This window comes from Pyrgilauda ruficollis, unplaced genomic scaffold, assembly GCF_017590135.1.
Source record: "Pyrgilauda ruficollis isolate IOZ18807 unplaced genomic scaffold, ASM1759013v1 scaffold11, whole genome shotgun sequence".
NCBI lineage: Eukaryota > Metazoa > Chordata > Aves > Passeriformes > Passeridae > Pyrgilauda > Pyrgilauda ruficollis.
The window spans coordinates 3,122,103-3,139,600 of NW_024509210.1; the positions used below are offsets into that span (position 1 = coordinate 3,122,103).

The 17,498-nt window shown below is 40.9% G+C and overlaps 1 protein-coding gene across 1 annotated transcript; it reads left to right on the top strand.

Moving 5' to 3' along the window:
- The first annotated feature begins 972 nt into the window (after positions 1-972).
- Positions 973-14,444, top strand: TMEM26 (transmembrane protein 26). Its single transcript, XM_041475124.1, has 6 exons — positions 973-1,303; positions 4,397-4,475; positions 9,782-9,895; positions 10,487-10,707; positions 11,681-11,757; positions 13,987-14,444. Exons 1-6 carry the CDS (start codon positions 1,113-1,115, stop codon positions 14,400-14,402), a joined length of 1,098 nt encoding a protein of 365 aa, XP_041331058.1. The 5' UTR covers positions 973-1,112; the 3' UTR covers positions 14,403-14,444.
- The last annotated feature ends 3,054 nt before the right edge of the window (positions 14,445-17,498 follow it).

Sequence of the window (17,498 nt, forward strand, 5' to 3'; positions counted from 1 at the left end):
ATAGAATAGGATTGCTTAAAATTAACTCTAGGAAATTAGGACCTCTGAAACACCACAGTACTTTACATGGACTCGATTCTCCACTTGCATTTTATAATTGGCTGTCTCAATTTAAGTGCTTTGGCAGTAAATTAATACAAAACTGAAACAACACAGTGCCAATTTTGACCAAGATGAAATTTCTCTTTGATTACCCAAGTGTAAATTCTGATACAATTTATAATCTCTGAGAAACATTAAGGAAATTTGAAAACAAATTCTATACTTCTTACACTTTCCCACAGGATACAAAAAGTCCATCTAGAGGTAACTGACCCAACAGTCAAACTTCAGTGCATTTTTTGTATATGCCTCGACCAATTCAGTAAAATTAGTGTTAGCCCAGATTTCATCCCTGTTTCTGGAGTTCTGCACCTGGCCTGCTTCGTAATTCTGAAGCAGGGTGTAGATCATACAATAGAGTGGTTTGACTACATTTCAGATTCTGACTTGTGTTGCACAAGGGATTCCAGTATTGAACTAAACATACAAGTTCTGCTTTCTATATTGCAATATTAAACGATTTTAAAAGCTCCCAAACATGAATTCTCTTTCAGGGAGAGCAGAAAGAGGGGCTTGGTTTGCACTGTCAGAAATGCAGCGGAGCTTTCAGCAAAAACGATTCAGATTAATAACGTGCCTTTCATTGTGTCTTTGCTGGAAATGCACGAGGCGAAAGCAGCAAGTGGGGCTGCAGAGCGATGGTAAATGGGCGAGAGGGAAAATCTCGCCGCGCTCGGTCCTTGAGCCGATGATAGAGGAGACAGAAACAACGCTCCCCACCCCTGCCTCGGGCCGGCCAGGGCTGCTCCGAGCCTGCAAACCACTGCAGCATGCAAGCGTGTCTTTTTTTTTCTTTTTTTTTCCCCTTCAAAAAGTTTTCAGGAAGTCTGGGGGAGGGGCGATGCTGTTTCTTTTTTGTTATAATGGGCCCCTTTGTGGAGATGGAGGAGGAGAAGCGATCTGTGTGCCGGCGAGGCGCGGGCTTCCCGGTGCCTGCCAAGGTAACTCGCCAGGGCTCCTAAGAGCGGCGGGCCCCCGCGGTGCGGGGCGCAGGGAGGGGGTGCTGCGGCATGGAGCTCATGGTGCTGCTCAATGCCCTGGTCACTCGGCTGCTCTTCGTGTTGCACTCACTCATCGGGGTTTGGAGAGTGACTGCCGTGAAGAAGGAACCCAAGTACTGGCTGCTGGCACTGCTCAATCTTCTCCTGTGCCTGGAGACAGGGCTCACCCTCAAGTTTAAGCAAGGCAGAGGCTACAAATGGTGAGCATATTCCGCCGGAGCCCCTCTTGCTTCTTTGCATGTACCTTGCTGCAGATACGAAGCTGCTCCCGAGAGCAGGGGCTGCCCCGGCCCGGCACTGCCCGGCGCTCAGGGATCGCGTTTGCTCTGCGGCTGCTCCCGGGAGGCAGGGATGGAAAGCTGGTAGAGTTTGGCTAGTCCACTGCCAAACAGAGGGCTTTCAGGAGGCGCAATTGTACAGCAGACTACGCGGGAGCCGCTCTGTGCGGCTGTGTGTGCCTCTTGCTGCAGTCAAGCGGTGGATGCTGTGGGCTGGGGGCACCTCCTGAGCCACAGCGGGCTGGGGCTGCGCGCTGCAGGGGCACAGCGTGCGGAGGGACCCTGCAAATGCCCTGCATCTTACACCCATCCTGCCGTGCCCTGCATCGCACCTCCTTCCCTAGGACTGTATGCCCTTTCTCTCCTTCGTGCAAGAGTGCTAACACCACGCTACTGCATGAACACTTGGTAAAAAATAAAAGATGAGTAGCAACCACTCTTTTGATATAGCAAGAGTGGCTTAACTATTTGGATTTGAGAGGCTATTCCAGAGGGGAGCTTTGATGCGTGAAAGGCTTCCCAAGAAATGAACAAAAAAGTTAGTCATAGCAGAGCTTGGCCAAGCACATGGGGTTTTACATGCATCTAAAGAATTACTGCTGTCATCTACAGCTCATCAGCGCTCAGGCGGCCAAAACAAAATGCTCTGAGAAAAGGAGGCAGTCGTGTAACTAATTGTCAAGGCTTCACTAGGACCTTTTATTGTTAAAAACTCAAACTGTAGGCAGGCCTTGAGACAAATCCAGGACTGAAGAGCCCTGGAGTATTTCCATGTTCTTAAAATCCTGCCCATTGCAACCTGTGAAAGTCATTATAACAGAAGGAGTGTTGTGTGACAATTCACACAAGAGTTCAATGCTCTAAATTTGAATGCCATAAAAGCAGTGATAAAGTCTGGGACACTGGAAAATTGAACAACACCAGAGCCCCAAATGCAGTTATGAGATAGGCAGATGGAACAGAACCAATTATTTTAGGAGAGGAGGCAGCAGCAGAATCTTCATGAAGGAGCACTTGCAATGGAGCTTTTGAAAAATCCAAACAAAAATAGAAACCAAAAGCAGATACATGTTAGATGCATACACAGAAGACTGGGCTAAATTAATCTAGAAGAAAATGTTGAAAATTGATGTGGTCCAACACTTTAAGCAGCAAAATAAAAGTACATATATAGGTGAGAACTGTAGACAAACGGCCAGCATCTATTTGCATCAGGATAATTTTCTGCTTCAGTGGAAAACAGTCACAGAACAAACATCATCAGCATTTGTAGAAACAACTCCACAGGCAATCACCAATCCAAGCAAGGGGCAGACTGTGCAGCAGGACTCCTGCCTCCAACACCTTCATACTCTCTGTTCATTATTTACAGAGAACTGTTACTTATTACACCAGCATAAAACATTTAACAGCACATGTGGAAAAAAAGTCTTCTTGTGAGCCTGGCCATGTAATACTTCCTCTAGATTGCTCCTTCTGAAAGAAAGGCAGGGTTAAAGCCCCTGAAGTCTCTTGGTCTGATGTGGTATCATTAGCTCAGTATTGCTAACCTGCCAGCTGGATGGATTTTTCATGTGCTGAAGTCTTACAGGAAATACTGTAAAATGTTAGTTCTTCCATTCAAATTAGAGGTGTGTTCTCTCCCAAAATAACCAGGCTAAAAACCCACACAATCACTAGCCTTTTTTTTTTTTTAGGGGAAAAAAGAAAGCTAACAACAACAACGAAACCCACTGTCAAAACACACAACACCCCCTCAACCCTGAAAAACAAACAAAAAAAAACACAATTAAAACCCAAACCATCTTAGAGGGGATAGTTTGAAACATTTCAGAGCAGTTCAGCAACCCAGCAATTTCCCTAAGCAGCAGGATATTTTGTTTTCCTCAATACTTAATCGTCACTGGAAAAGTCATGATTACCAAAATAAAGGTACATTCAACATAGGGACAAACAGTAAATCAACAACATTTGGCCAAAATGTTGCTGCAGTTGCATATAAGCAGTTTAAATTCCTTGCAGAATGTGCTATTGGCAGGATAAAAGGAACCAAGAAAATGTCCTGAGTTGGACCCCACTGCCCAGTCCCAGAGCATTGCAGCAATGCACAGTCCGTACTGCAGCATGCAGAGCTAGATGGAAAATTTGTGGCACTGCACCTCATTCCTACTCCAGAAGTACAGAATGGCCAAAAAAGCCCACCTCAATCAAATGTCATGTGCTTAATAAGAAAACAGCAGCAATTCACTCTCACAAGAATCACTACTTGCAGGAGTCATGAAACCTCTCCATTACTTCTGAATAAACCCAGCTAAAGAAGCTGAAGATAATAAAGCTTCATCAACATCAGTTATTGTGCTAGTTTTATTTGAATAAATGATTTTCGCGAGTGCACTGGCATTTGGCCAGCACCAACCCATCACAATTATATAAAAGACTGGCAGGGAGTGAAGAACCAGAAAATTCTACCACTGACTAGCACAAGTGGGGAAACAAGGACAAGACTCAATTTCATAAACCCATTTTAAATGTACAGCCTGCAACTAAAAGATCTCCTACTAAAGCAGTGCTTGTTTTGGGCAAACTGATGCTATTTCTACCTTTTCTGTTTCAATGCACAGGATTGTGAGCAACCTTTATCTCAGCATCACTCAGTGGAGTGACTCAATGCACTAATTCACTCTTCATTAAATCAGAAAGAGCATGTTAGCAAAAGGCTTTTTAAATACAGAAAATGCTGTGATAGAAACACCAACAAAGTTCCTTTGGTCAGTTCTTAAAAAAGAACTTTTTAATAAATTTCCATATATGACTAGACAGATGTACAGATAAACCTATTATTTATAATACTCACACAGCACAGCAATCCAGCAAGAATTGCAATTCTTATTTGCACTTACCCTATTTCTTAATATCCCATATGGTAGAGCCACAAGATACCATATATCCAAACATTATCGGTGTTGGAAAGCATTTATGATGTATCATAACACCAAGATATCTTTTCTTTCACAGGTTTTCACCCGCAATATTTTTATATCTGATTTGCATAGTACCATCACTATGGCTACTAGAAATTCATCATGGGACTCAGGTATTTATTATGAGACAAGATGGACTAGCTTGAAATGGATGCATTATTTGATGGTTTGGCTTCAGGCATGCAGACAGAAGTCTGCTAAGCCTTGTTCCAGTTCTCTCTTTCATATTGGTGGGTGTCCCAGTCTGGCTACAGCTATATTATGACTATTGTGCACTTCCTAATTATCAGATAATGAGCCTCTTTTCTAGCTAAAAAAAGAGATCATTTATTTGTATTTATATGAGGAACTGAGGACTACAAGTTTGAAAAACACAGCCTTTCATCCCCAGGTTACCAGCATGAATCTTGCTCAGTAGGGTAAAAGATCTTCATTGCTTTAGAGGCCTTTGCAAAATAAAGTGAGTTTCACAGTGTTTAAAAGCAAATGCCACAACTTCAAGCAAGTCAAAATTGAGACAGGTATCAGTGAAAGGGGTCTTAAACTCAGGTTACCTCATGTTTGCTGCAACATAGGAGAACACACAGATTGTTACCACAGCTGGAAATATGTCTGATAGGGTTAATATCCTTCCTTTCTTTGTGCTGCATAATAATCTAGGAGAGGGGGGAGCTGGATTCCAATTCAGGACTAAAGAACATGGCAAAATTTTTAAGGGCCAGTTAGGGCCAGAACAGAGCCACTTCACCCAACAGGTCTCATTGAGTCAACGTCATGCAGGCTAGCTTCAAGCCCTTATAGCACTTCCATGCAGTGAAAAGGAAATTTTGCCTGTGCCAGTATTTGCATATACACAGTGTCCTACATCCATACCAGTAAAGGTTCTGATTGGAACTAGAACAAAAAGTAACAGAAGAAAATACATAAATTAGACTAAAAAGATCTAGTGCCTCATTTTCTCCTTTGAAACATTGTTAGAGTCCACAGAACCATAATCAAATATTCAAAATTGTGTTTACACTAAAAATGCCTCAGGCTTTTTCTAAATACAGCAGCAGGAATTTATTGTCTTCTTGTTTTCCCCAATCTCCTTAAACAGTCACAGACAGGTAATGTGGATATTGAGAACATTTGTCATAGTTAAATCTTGTCCAAGAAACAGGCTAATTCTGTAGTGAAAGGCAGCAGTTTATTTCCCAAAATGATGTTAGAACATGTCATACTTTGTTCGTATTGATATACTGCTACGGTGAATTAAAGAGGGAGTATATCAAGTTAACAGCTTAGTTTATACCTGGAGAGATAGGATAGAGAGTTCTGGAAACACACAATCTAACAGATTCAAAAACAATATCCAGAAGGGGAGCAGCTTTCCTAACAATTAATCTCAAACACAGCATCCAGACTAGCACTACTATAGATACTGATGTATTCCAGGGATTTCATTATTTAAATGCAAACAGAATGGGTAATTATGTGATCACTAGATCCACACTTTTAGTATATACACTATGAAAACAGTGTGTGGTCTTTAAGGCAGCAGAACTTTGATCTCGTGTTGAATCTTTACCAGGAAGCATCAGCTGCTTGTGTCAGTGCTGTTATTTAAAGCAGGTGCTAATAGGCTGTCTCTCTTCCTGAAGACAGAGGCAATTCTGCCTCGGTGTACTGCAGAACTGGACATATAATGCCATTCATATATCAAGGGTGAAATACTGACTGCATAGAAACTACTGTTTTGTGGTAATGTATTTGGGGGAAAGGATGATAAACTCAATTGAACTGTACAGAGAGGAAAAAATTGCTGTTTGCTGTCAAGCAAATTGAAACCATTTAATCAATTAAAAAAACCCAAACATTCTTCCATAATAATGTTCAGGATCTCAGGGCTCTGTTACCTTTGCAAATGTCTGGTGTGCCACTGCCAGAGAAAGCAGTAACTGACCACCTTTTATAGGGCTTACCCAACTACCAGGGCTGTAGTCAATACAGCCTTCCAGTCAGGAATAAGACAGATGCTTGGTAAGCATTGTAGTTATTTTTAACCACCTTAACTTGAACATTTTGGGAATACAGTGAATATTACTGTCCATTCCCTCTGCCTCATTCTGCGGTGGGATTCTCTTACCAGCTAAAATTATACCATAATGAGTGCTTCAAAGTGATCTTACATCTTTCACCATTCCTTCCTTGCCATACCCATTATATTCCTCAATTTGGAAAACAACTTAGATAATCTTTTTTTCATGTTTTACATTTCAGCTTTCCTGTATGAGCAAAATGAAGCAGTCAGGAGTGCTTTGAATTTCTGACATCACATGTGTTTCCATAGTGACAGCCACACTGTTTGCAGCAAAGCACAGACAGCAAGCCAGGTACCTGTTGCTTGGCAGAGGGCCTGCTCCAGGGAAGGGCTAGGCTCTTCCAAAATGTCCTCGGACTGACAGCCTCCATGCACATTAATAGGTTGAGGGTACTCCACCCTGATATTCAAGTGTCAATTTTACACCCCAATGCTGGCCCCATTATGAAAAGTTTTAGCTAACCTCAGCTTTATTTGAAAATAATAGATTGTGAATAAGATGCTAGCAAGAATTGCCTGAATTAGTTTGGCGTTTCAGGTGTTCCTCATGCACTGGCAGGGAGTTTCTCTGCAGGCCATGCACTGGGACATCACCATGTCATTGAACAGCATTTTCATTTTGATTAGATGGCTTATGAATCAGGGATACGTAAGCTTCATCTTAGAAGAAACAAAAGAAAGTAAGACAAGTCAGAGTTGATACAAAATGTGTACCGCTTCTTCCTGTTTTATCTTTGGACAGAAAAAACCTTAAAACAACACCAGTTTTATTTAGCTTGGTACACAGTCAACACTTAGGATTAACTGAGGTCTAGTAGTAAAAAGGCAAACCATGTTTATCAAATGCCCATGAAACAGTAAAACAGTATTCACTTGCTTCTTGTCACATTCCCATTTAGTTACTGCACATCCATAAATCAATAAGTAAATATGCCTGGCACCAACAGTCCTATTTACATGCATATACATGATGTAAATAAAGGCTCTTCTCCAAATTTTCAAGTGAATCACTTCACAATCACCACTTATGAAATATTCAGAGAAAAGCAAACCAAAACAAGATATGAACATACTTAAATGAAAAAAACAGAAGCCTACTTAAAAAAAAAAAAAAAAGGCAAAAAAGCAGGAGACTGGCTTTGCAGATGCAGATTTCCAGATTTCCATTTCCTGCCTGGAAGCAATTGAGAGGAGCTATGGACTGGCCCTGAGCTTGCCAGTCAGTCCAAGATCACTGAGCCTTGCTCTGAAACAGTAAGCCACCTCTCAGCTGAAAGTACTCACAAAAATGACATAGAAGGAAAGACACCTACAATGTGAATTAATTTTCTTAGAAGTATTTCTTGCACTTTTGTGCCACAAGAGAAAAAGAGCTCCCCTGCAAGCCATGGCATGGTTTCTTCTGCCTCTTCCAGCGGTCAAGCTGCTGAGTCCTGCAGCTTCTCAGCCTTGGATGTGAAATTCTGTACAGGTTCATGGCTGCTTTTCTATTACCATACTAGACCAGGCAAGGCACCAGAGGGGTGAGCTTAAATGCAGACTTAATGACAAACCAAAGGCTGTCAGAGTCAGCCTTCCTCCTCCTGCACAGGTGAGTCATCCCTTTGCCCTACCCAGGCTACTTGTTGATCTTCACTTCTTAGTGTTCTAGGGTGGTTAGGACAGCTATCCAGTATTTTTAGGTTGTGGTCTCCTCAGCTGTGTCACACAGCCAGAGCCAGTGGAAGTAATTCAGCCTCCCTTTGACCTTGGGGTGGGTCTCTATAGACCTCAGGGTTTTTCTGTAGGCAGCAGATACAGATGCCTCTCCAGAGCACCAATTAAGTTACATTTCCAAAATATCCTCTGAACAAGCCATTCCCTCTCTCTCCTTTAGTTGAAGGGCAAACCCAGGGAGATTAGCCCTACAAGGCTGTAGCCAGGCAGAGAGTACCAGCCTCTCCATCTCACTGTTTCCATGCCCAGAACTTTAGACTAAATGGAAATATCATCTTCCCCACATCTGTGTCAATCTTTCAAGACGCTCACACCCACTGTTCAAATAAAACAAGCATTCAGCTTAAGACTGTCTACTGCCAACTCTAAAAGCAACAAGCACTGACATTTTTTCCAGATTTTTCAAGTCACAGGAAATTTATCTACCACAAGGTCAGACAAGAGGCAGCATTTACCCAGATACTGAGCAACATTATCAGAGACCAAGCGAAGTATCAAAGTAGAATCTGAAATTTCCTGAAAAATGTTGCTCTTATATTGGCCGGTTTTATGCTGAACACAGCTACTCAGTATGCTCTTGAACACATTCCAATTGTTGCAGAAAATCAATCCCCATGCAATAAAATGGTGGGGGGCCCAGTGGAGAAATGCAAATAATCTGCAATTCTCTGGCAAAAATAGGACAGGATAAAAGTCTTTAGTAACAGCATGGTTTGATTTTCTAATTATCCTCTTTTTATTACAATGGAAAGAGATGTTACGGATTGTTATGAAGACAGATTTTGGAGCCATGCCCCCCAACTGCTCCTGGGCCAGCCTGGGGTGTGAAGGTAGAAAGGCAGGACAGTGCTGCAGACAGAACATAGACCTACCACTAGTTTACTGTAGTCGGAGTAACAGTGTTTTAGCCAACACTCAATTTCCCAGATCACTGTGTACTTGCAGAAAGTAAAAATACCCTTTATTCTATTTCAAAGGGATAGACAACAATACAAGTGTAGTTCTCTTAAATACTCCTTTATTTCACCCCTCATCCTATGAATTTCCTTACAAAATGAGGCACAGCAGGGGCAGGAGAGGTGGAGAATACAACCCAAATATCCTACCTCATTTTCAGCCTTGAGGGAAGTCATACAGAAAAATGAAACAATGACGTTTTCAGAGAACTTTTCCTGGATAGTAGAAAAGAGAAGCAGATATTTTGAGAACAAGTTTGAATATAGGGCCTGACCATGACCAGTTTTTACTATATTTGACTGTTTTAACCAAAGAGAGACCATGTAGGGAGTTCAGGAGAGCTGCAAGGAGATCACATTCACAGGGTGCAGACTTAAGAGCACAGAGATGTCACCCACTCCACTGGCCTTTGAATTTGCATCCTCTTCTGCAGTACAACCCTGTACTTTCTCAGGACCCCACCAACACATCACTCTTGTCCTCATGAGAGGAATTCCTCCCTTCTGAAGAAGGAAATTACAGTAAGAGTGAGGACCTTTGCAAACATCAGATATCTTTCACAAATGAACCCTCTGCAGTTCAGCAAAACAGGACACAGCCATAGAGCACATCTGCTCCCTGGATAGGATGTTTACACATGTGTCATGATTTTGTTCACAACAGTACTGTGGCAATGAGCCTGGGGCTGTTCAGGTCAATGTCAGCAATCAAGACTTCAATCAATCCAGAGAGAGCAGTCATGGAAGTGAGGGAACAGATCACCACATCATTCAGACGGTAGGGCACCTTTTCCTGTTTCTGGTAGAGATCTTATGTCAATTAGAGATAAGCATCTTGTGAGTAAAAAAAAAACAAAAAAACCAACAAGCCGAAAACCAAAAAAAAAACCCCAAAAAATAAACTAAACAACCCAGGACATACATTATATTATATTTGTATTTGTATATATATAATATAATATACATTATGTATATTTGTATATTATATATATTTGTAGTTTAGAAAGCCACATTGGAAAAATACAGCATGCTGCATACTATTGTTGCGTAAAGAAGAGGCAATCCTACCATTCTCTTGTGAATCTCAGTAACTGAATTTAGAAAGTGCCCAGGTAATGAGTCTGCAAAGCATAAAGCTCAATTGAAAAATGAGAACAGGAGGAGTAGTACACAGAGAAAGATTTGATATTCGTAATCCAAAGTTTGTATTAAAGTGCCTTTTTAAACCAGGCCTGACAGATGGAAATTGTTTGTTCTCATACAATGTGAAAGAGAACAAAAGCAGGCTCAAAGACAAATACAGTCTCTGACGGTATCTCTAACATCAGTCACCTGAAGTTACAGTATATTATTGCTGTCTTTTAAACAGGCTAAAGTCTTTGTCAATCAGCTCTCCACAATCTGTGAGACTGTATGGACACTGGCCCTCCACCAGACTTTTCTACTGCTACTAGTAGTTGGGAGATGGCTTCTCCCCATTGGAGTTGAAATCACCCGGGATCAATTGTCTCAGCTGCTTCTCATGTTTGTGGGAACAGCAGCAGATATACTTGAATTTGCTAGTGAGACCTTGGACATTGAGGATGTTCGGTAAGGATTTTTTCCTGACGATATTTGTGTAATCTGCAGTGTTCAGACTGGTAAAACTGCATTTCCCATAGGAAACAGAAGGCTATATTGAAGGGCTCTGTGTGTCTGCTCTTGCCTTTCCCCCTGTCAAAGTCCTGTGAGCTTTGTTAGGGATTACTCATGCGTTGCCAAGCAGAGAAGCATGTCACATCATCACAATGAAAGGGTTCAGAGAGCCAAATGAGCAGCCTAACTGCCAGGCAGTTAGGAGCTACAGGAGCTGAAACACTGGATACACAGTAAGCCTCCATTAGGTTAATGAATTGTTTCAGATGGGCAAGGAAGCAACTAGAGTTGGCTTAAGCGATTCATTTTCCAAGGTGCTTCTTTGGTTATCTCGTGTGTGCTTCATGGTAGAGTGACAAAGTGCTCAAAGATAAGAAGAAAGGGAATGGCACAGTCTGGTGTGAATTTTCAACACTGTGATCTCTCCCAGAGAAAGTAAGCTCACCTCCCCCTCACACTGCTGAGAGATGAGCTGTGAACATCCATCATAAAGAAAGAGTCACAGAAGAGGTTCATCCTCTCTAACAAATACTATTTTATTTTTTGTAAATGTCATAGCAAGGCTTTTAGAGCAGGAAAAGAGTCCTTCCCACTTGGCAGAGAAGCTTCAGGCTTGCAATCACTACAAGGGTGAAAATATCCCCTCTGAGCCACAGAGTCTATTCTCATATGCTTATTATTAAAACATTAGCTTCAGCTCTTTAGTGTAATTACACAGCTGGAACATGTAAGCCTTAACAGCAAAAATCCCATACAAAAAGGTGCTTCTGTTTTCCTTAGCGTTGCATTGTAAAAGCACACATAAATAAACCAATCACTGTTTCACTCAACTACCCTTCAAATGACATTCCAAACACTACAGGAAGCATTTTTGTGATCTCATAAGGAAACTGCATCTTCATTGTTACCACTTTTTCCCCTCCCATAGGAAGAATTACGCTCTCATAAATGCAATTCTTGCTGTATGGACCTGGAGTATGTTACAGTTTCCACTTGATCTTGCAGGTTAGTACTTGCACACAGACAAGAATAGATAAAAAATGCTCTTAAGTTGTTGCTGGTACATCTTGTGGCTGTGCACACACTACAGGTTGTACCAAGGACTTCTGGTGGAGAGGAATTCATATGACAGCAGCTTTTCAAGAAAGCTCATTGTGGTTTCTTTTGAGGAAACACTTGTTTCTGGCTAACCTCTGATCTCTCTGATAGAGCTGTCTACTTTCAGGAAAAGGAAAAAATGATTACACTATTGTGTTGCTCCAGCTGCCTGTTACTGCCTTAAACTTCACTATGTGAGCTCTCACATCAGAGCTGGTCTATTATATTATGCCTCAAATTTGGGTAGGTCCTCAACCCTATAGAGAGGCAGGCACTTGTGAACCACTGAACAGCACAGCCAAAAGCACAGGAGAAGTTACCTATTCACTGGAGACCTAAAGGACCATATGATGTTGGGACTTTACACTGTTATCTTAATTTAAAAGGGCCAGCCATTCTGCCAGCTCAGGGCTGTGTTTGTTCTTGGGCAGAAAGGGCTTCTCCCTGTCCAAAAAGAACAATGAAATCTGTCTGGAGTATCATCTGTTCCAATCATTTTGGCGTCCAATCACAACAAGTTTGCAACAACTGTAGCAGTCCAAAAATGCATTATCCTCAGTATCATCTATACAAAATAGATTTTTAAGCTGACACACTGACTAAAATAATAAATTAAAATTCTTGAAATATTATTTTGTTCATTAGTCTTTTCTTTATGGACAGTGTTAGGCTTTGTTTCCAACAGGGAAGTTATGAAAATATTTCAGCTCAGCAGCTCACCTCCAAAAAAATCAGATGCAATCACATTTCAGCTTTATCATAGCTAAAATTCCTGCTACTGCTAAAATATATTCTATTAAAGATGCACAGCAGTCAGGTTTAAGAAAACCTCAACCAACCAAATAAGAAACATCCTATATACATCACCACCACACAAATAAATTCAAATAGCACTTAAACAATCTGTTCATTTTTTTCCTCTAGCTGTTGCTTTTCCACTTATTTAATTACATTTACCAGTTAAAAATTAAATTACTGAATACCTATTTCCCTGAAATTACTATGGGTACAGTTTATTTTAGGTGATTCTATACAGTTGCACGGATAGTACTTTTTGTTCAAGCATCAGAATGTTTATTTACATCAAACATGACGTAAAAGAAATTTTTAGGCACTTATGATTAGACTACAGCAGTGCAGTTAGGACTATTAAACAGCAATGGCACAGAAGCATATTAAAAAAATTAGCTGCTGAAGCTTTGCCTAATGGATTCAGCAAATTTCTACATTTTACAACTCATTTTCCATTTGAGTCTCATCTCTTTCTCCCTCTGCCCCAGCATTACTCAAACAATAGAATTCTTTTGGCAAGCTGCAATGTTTGGCAGTTGTTACTGTATCACAAGTAGTAATGTTTTTTAAACCAAGGAAATCTCCTTGTCCAAGAGACAGGTTAATTAAGCTTTGTGTATTTCCGTTAGACACAGCCAAATTTACCCCCACAAACCCTTCTGATGCTCCTTCTCTAGCCACTACACCATAGAGAGCATTTGAGCCCACCATTACCACTTTTATCGCCAAGGGAAACCCATGCATGCAAGTTCCAGCATTGTGTGACATTGACAAGGCTAAGAACAAGTAACTGTGCCTCAAGTCTCACATGGCAGACAGAAACGTTACAATGCTCAATATTGCCTGGCACTGACAGGCCTTATTCTTACTATAACGTATGAAAAAGGCAAAGGCTATCTTGTGAACATTTTAAAAGCAATGTCTTAGTGTGCAAGAAAATGAAGTGCTACAGCACTGGTTGTTCCTTTTCAGCACAGCTTTTTTTCTTAAGGATGCATACCAGTCTGGCATGTTGATTTACCAAACAAAAGGTCTGGGAAAGCTGTAAAGAATCATTAGGTGATCTATTTCTGCTTTTTGTTGTAGAAGTGTATAAATTCTGGTATATTTGGGGCATACAAAAGGGGAAGTGGTATTTAATCCTGTTTGTCAGACCACATAGGTGCCTCAGGAGAGTTCAGTGTGTTTTGCTGAAAAACATTCCAGAAACTAGGTATGCTATAAGTTGCACAGTTTACAGGTGAATGCATTTATAACCCAGAGTACCCTGTATTGTGAGTGCCCTTTAGGTCGACCCTGGCTCCAATTCACAAAGTTGCTTTAACATGACTGTTTTCCTTGCAGTACAACATATTGGCTGCAAACCAAGCGCATCGGCCAGGCGGATCCCCAGCCTGCTGCTGTGCAGGTACAGTGCGGAACTCTGGAACATTGGCGTCAGCCTTTTCATACAGGATGGCCCCTTCTTCATTGTGCGTTCAATTCTGATGGGCCACTTCAGAATATTCAATCAGATGCTGGTGTTTTTTACAGCTAAGAATATCTTAGTTGTGACTCTGCAGTTGTATCGGCTAGCAGTGATAACCTTAGACTTCCGTACCACCGTTCTGCAGAAGAGCAGGAAAGGAGAAGTCTGTTGCTGCCCATGCGAGCCTTATGAAGCTCGTGCTCATGCTACTGGTCGCCAAGAGAATGAAATGAAAGAGTGTGTTGCTTTTCCTCCAAAAGAGGAATCCCAGGCTCCATCAGAAGATCACTGAGGAATTACTGACTTGGAAGAAGTTGCATTTCCCACAGCTTCTTCAGAAGGGCTCCGTCAGTTTCTATGATCAAATACATCTTGAGTGCCTAAGTCATCTTTTCCATCAAGAGAACATGAATTTCTTCTAAATTGTAGGGGAACTTTCTCAAGCAAATTCTTAGAAATGGGACCTTTTTAAAATTCCTTTATATGCTGGGTTTTAACTAGTTCCATATTATATTATTCACAGGGATTTTTGTAACCATAGTTTGTAGTATCAAGAAAGGTTGGGAGCACTAACAAGATAGGTCAGCACAGTGCCACCAACGGTAATAACCTATCTACTTGCCTGTATTCAAGTGGAAGGACAAGATTGTCCTTTATAGGAAGCACAAAAGCATTGAGCTCTACTAGAATGGTAGGGCTATAACTACAGTGTGATGAACAATATGTTTGCCATGTACAGGAGGAACTTCAGCAGCAACAACCATGCAGACATGTTAGTGCTGTTACTGTGACATCCAGAACACTGTTCATTCCAGAAATTTAAGGAAACCTTCAGATGTTACCTCATCTTTGGCTGGATTCAGTTAAGAACTATGCAACACCATGAAACTACATACAAAAGACTTTTATAACCTGCCTGGTCTGAATAACCTAAACCTTAACAAAAAGAAAAAAGCAGTCCCCCAGATCACTAGAAGTCAACTGCTTTTGCTACAGGCATTTTCTACAGAGTTGCTTGTCTTTATATTTCTACCAGTTAGAACATACAACACACATGGACAAAACCTCACCAAAATATTTGTAAATACTTTTTTCCTCTTGATTTTACAGTTGAGGCAGTTTTTTAAAATGTCTCTATTTTGTATGATTTTTAAAAGGGCCTGACCCAGACATAGACTCTCTGTAAAAAGATGATGGCACTGCTTCTCAAGGCAATCTAAGCCAAAGGATTCAGGCATGCACTTCATGTTTTGTAAAATACCACAAGGTCCCATGAAATAACCTGAGAGATTGTCTGGCCTGTGAGTGTCAAGATACATTTTTAAGAAAAGGCTAATAATTAATACTTTACTACTTTCACATTTGGAGTGAACAACATGGGCCCCAATGTCTCCCAAGAGCACACTTGAGATCAGTGTAAGATCATTTGCTCAACTTATCTTACTCTCAGCTTCTCTGAGCTAAGTGAGTTTTGAAAGTCTGCCTGAAAATTATATTCTCACAGAAAATGGCAGGTGCTTTTACAGATTCCTGCATCCATTCTGAAAGAGAGCAGAAAAGCATATAGAGTGACCTAATTAAGGTATTTTCCCATATTGAAACACCAAATTAAGCCTTATTATCTAAAGCCTCAGCTATCTGAAAACCAGGGTTTGGTTTCAGGACTGAATGGAAGTGTTTCTGCCATCATTGCAGCAGTCATACACTAATTTATCCACAGCCTGATAAACAATGACACATTTATTCTTTGAAAGATGAATCTGTTTAAAAAGCCCAAACACCAAAGATGTGAACATGTGTTTATACTTGTGAGTTCTTACTGTTCTATGCAGGATAAGACCCTTCCATTATGAAGGAAGAAAATGCACAGCCATAAGGAAGTATCACATGCTTCATAGCCCTGTCTACCGTTTATATAGTAGTAATAATGTGCAACACCTTCTCTGCTTATTTTTAGCCTTTTTCCAGCAGCAGTTTTAAAAAGCCAATCACTACTTGCCATGGTGTTGTGAGGTAGACATATGGAAAATGGAATACAACTTCATTTTGGATTTTAATTCAAGTCTAGAGGTAAAAAAAGTGACAGTTCTGATGATGATCTGTGCTGTCTAAAACCTTTCACACTGGGATGAATTTAGAATCATTTGGTAGAACCACCAGACAGCTCTTCCTTGTGGATGCAAGCCGGAACTACTCATATTCATTTTGAGTTTACCACTTGCTGATATAGTAATTATCCTGTTAAAAGGATCACTGCTAATTAATTTGGAGTGTACTGAGCTTGCTAGAACATCATTCTAAATTCATCAGCACAAAAATTGCAAGGATGTACTTTTTTTAAACTCGCTATTTAAAGTCTTCATTCAGCAACAAACTGCCTACTAGACTCAGCCTGCAGCACATTCAAGATCCCCTGGGGTCAGCAGTACAGAGACTGGTTACAGCAGGAATATTTCCCAGCAAACTCTATTTCCTGGTCTTCAGGCTGTTCAATTTTAAACAGCAGTAAAGCTTCTAATTATGTTTATGGTGCTAAGAACTCTCTCCAGTGTTAGGTGGTTACAAGATCCCATCCTCATTCACTGACAGACAATATAGGCCAGATCCTCTTCATGTTTACAATAAAGTAGGTTTGGACTTCCCTTTTCCTCTTCACTATTGCAGCGATGGCAATCAGATTGCTTAAAACCAAAATAAAATCCAGACTAACAAAGCAGTATGATAAATTCCCACTTGGGTACAGAGGGAAATTACATACACCAGATAGCAGTAGGAGTGACATGCACTCCCTCTACTTCACTGAGAAGCCTGGAAATGGCAATTAAAATGTCTAGTAACTTGCATGTTTTGGGCAGAGCAGCAAACCTCAGTTGCAAGCCCTCCTCAGTTTCCTGTTGCAAATGTTTGGAGTGGGACTGCAGCTTTGTGCTTTGCAGCAGGCTGTTGGAGGCAGCTGAAGCAGCAGCTGACGGTGGGGAGCCATCCCACAGCCTTCCAGAGCTCTACACTAGGCAAGGGGTAGACTGGATTCACCTGAAGATCTGCCAGAATCTGTGGTGCACCCAAAGATGCCAAGCTTGCTCTGCAGGAAAAGCTGCAGTAAACCTTTGGATGGGGAAAATTCAAGCCTCCAAAATGGAAGAACTTCAGAACATTTATCTTCACCATTATTTACTCAAGTCAGGAGAACACATTAATAAATCTGTTCTGCAAACAGATATCTGACCATTTACTGTTATTTATTCTGGTTGTTCCTGCCTTGTCCTTCTAAATTATTCCATATTAACCTCACTAAAATGTTTTACCACTTGTCTTTTCCTGAGCTAAAATGTATTCCTCCCTTCTTTTGGACATTGGCTTAAATAAGATCATAGCCCTAAGCAGGAAA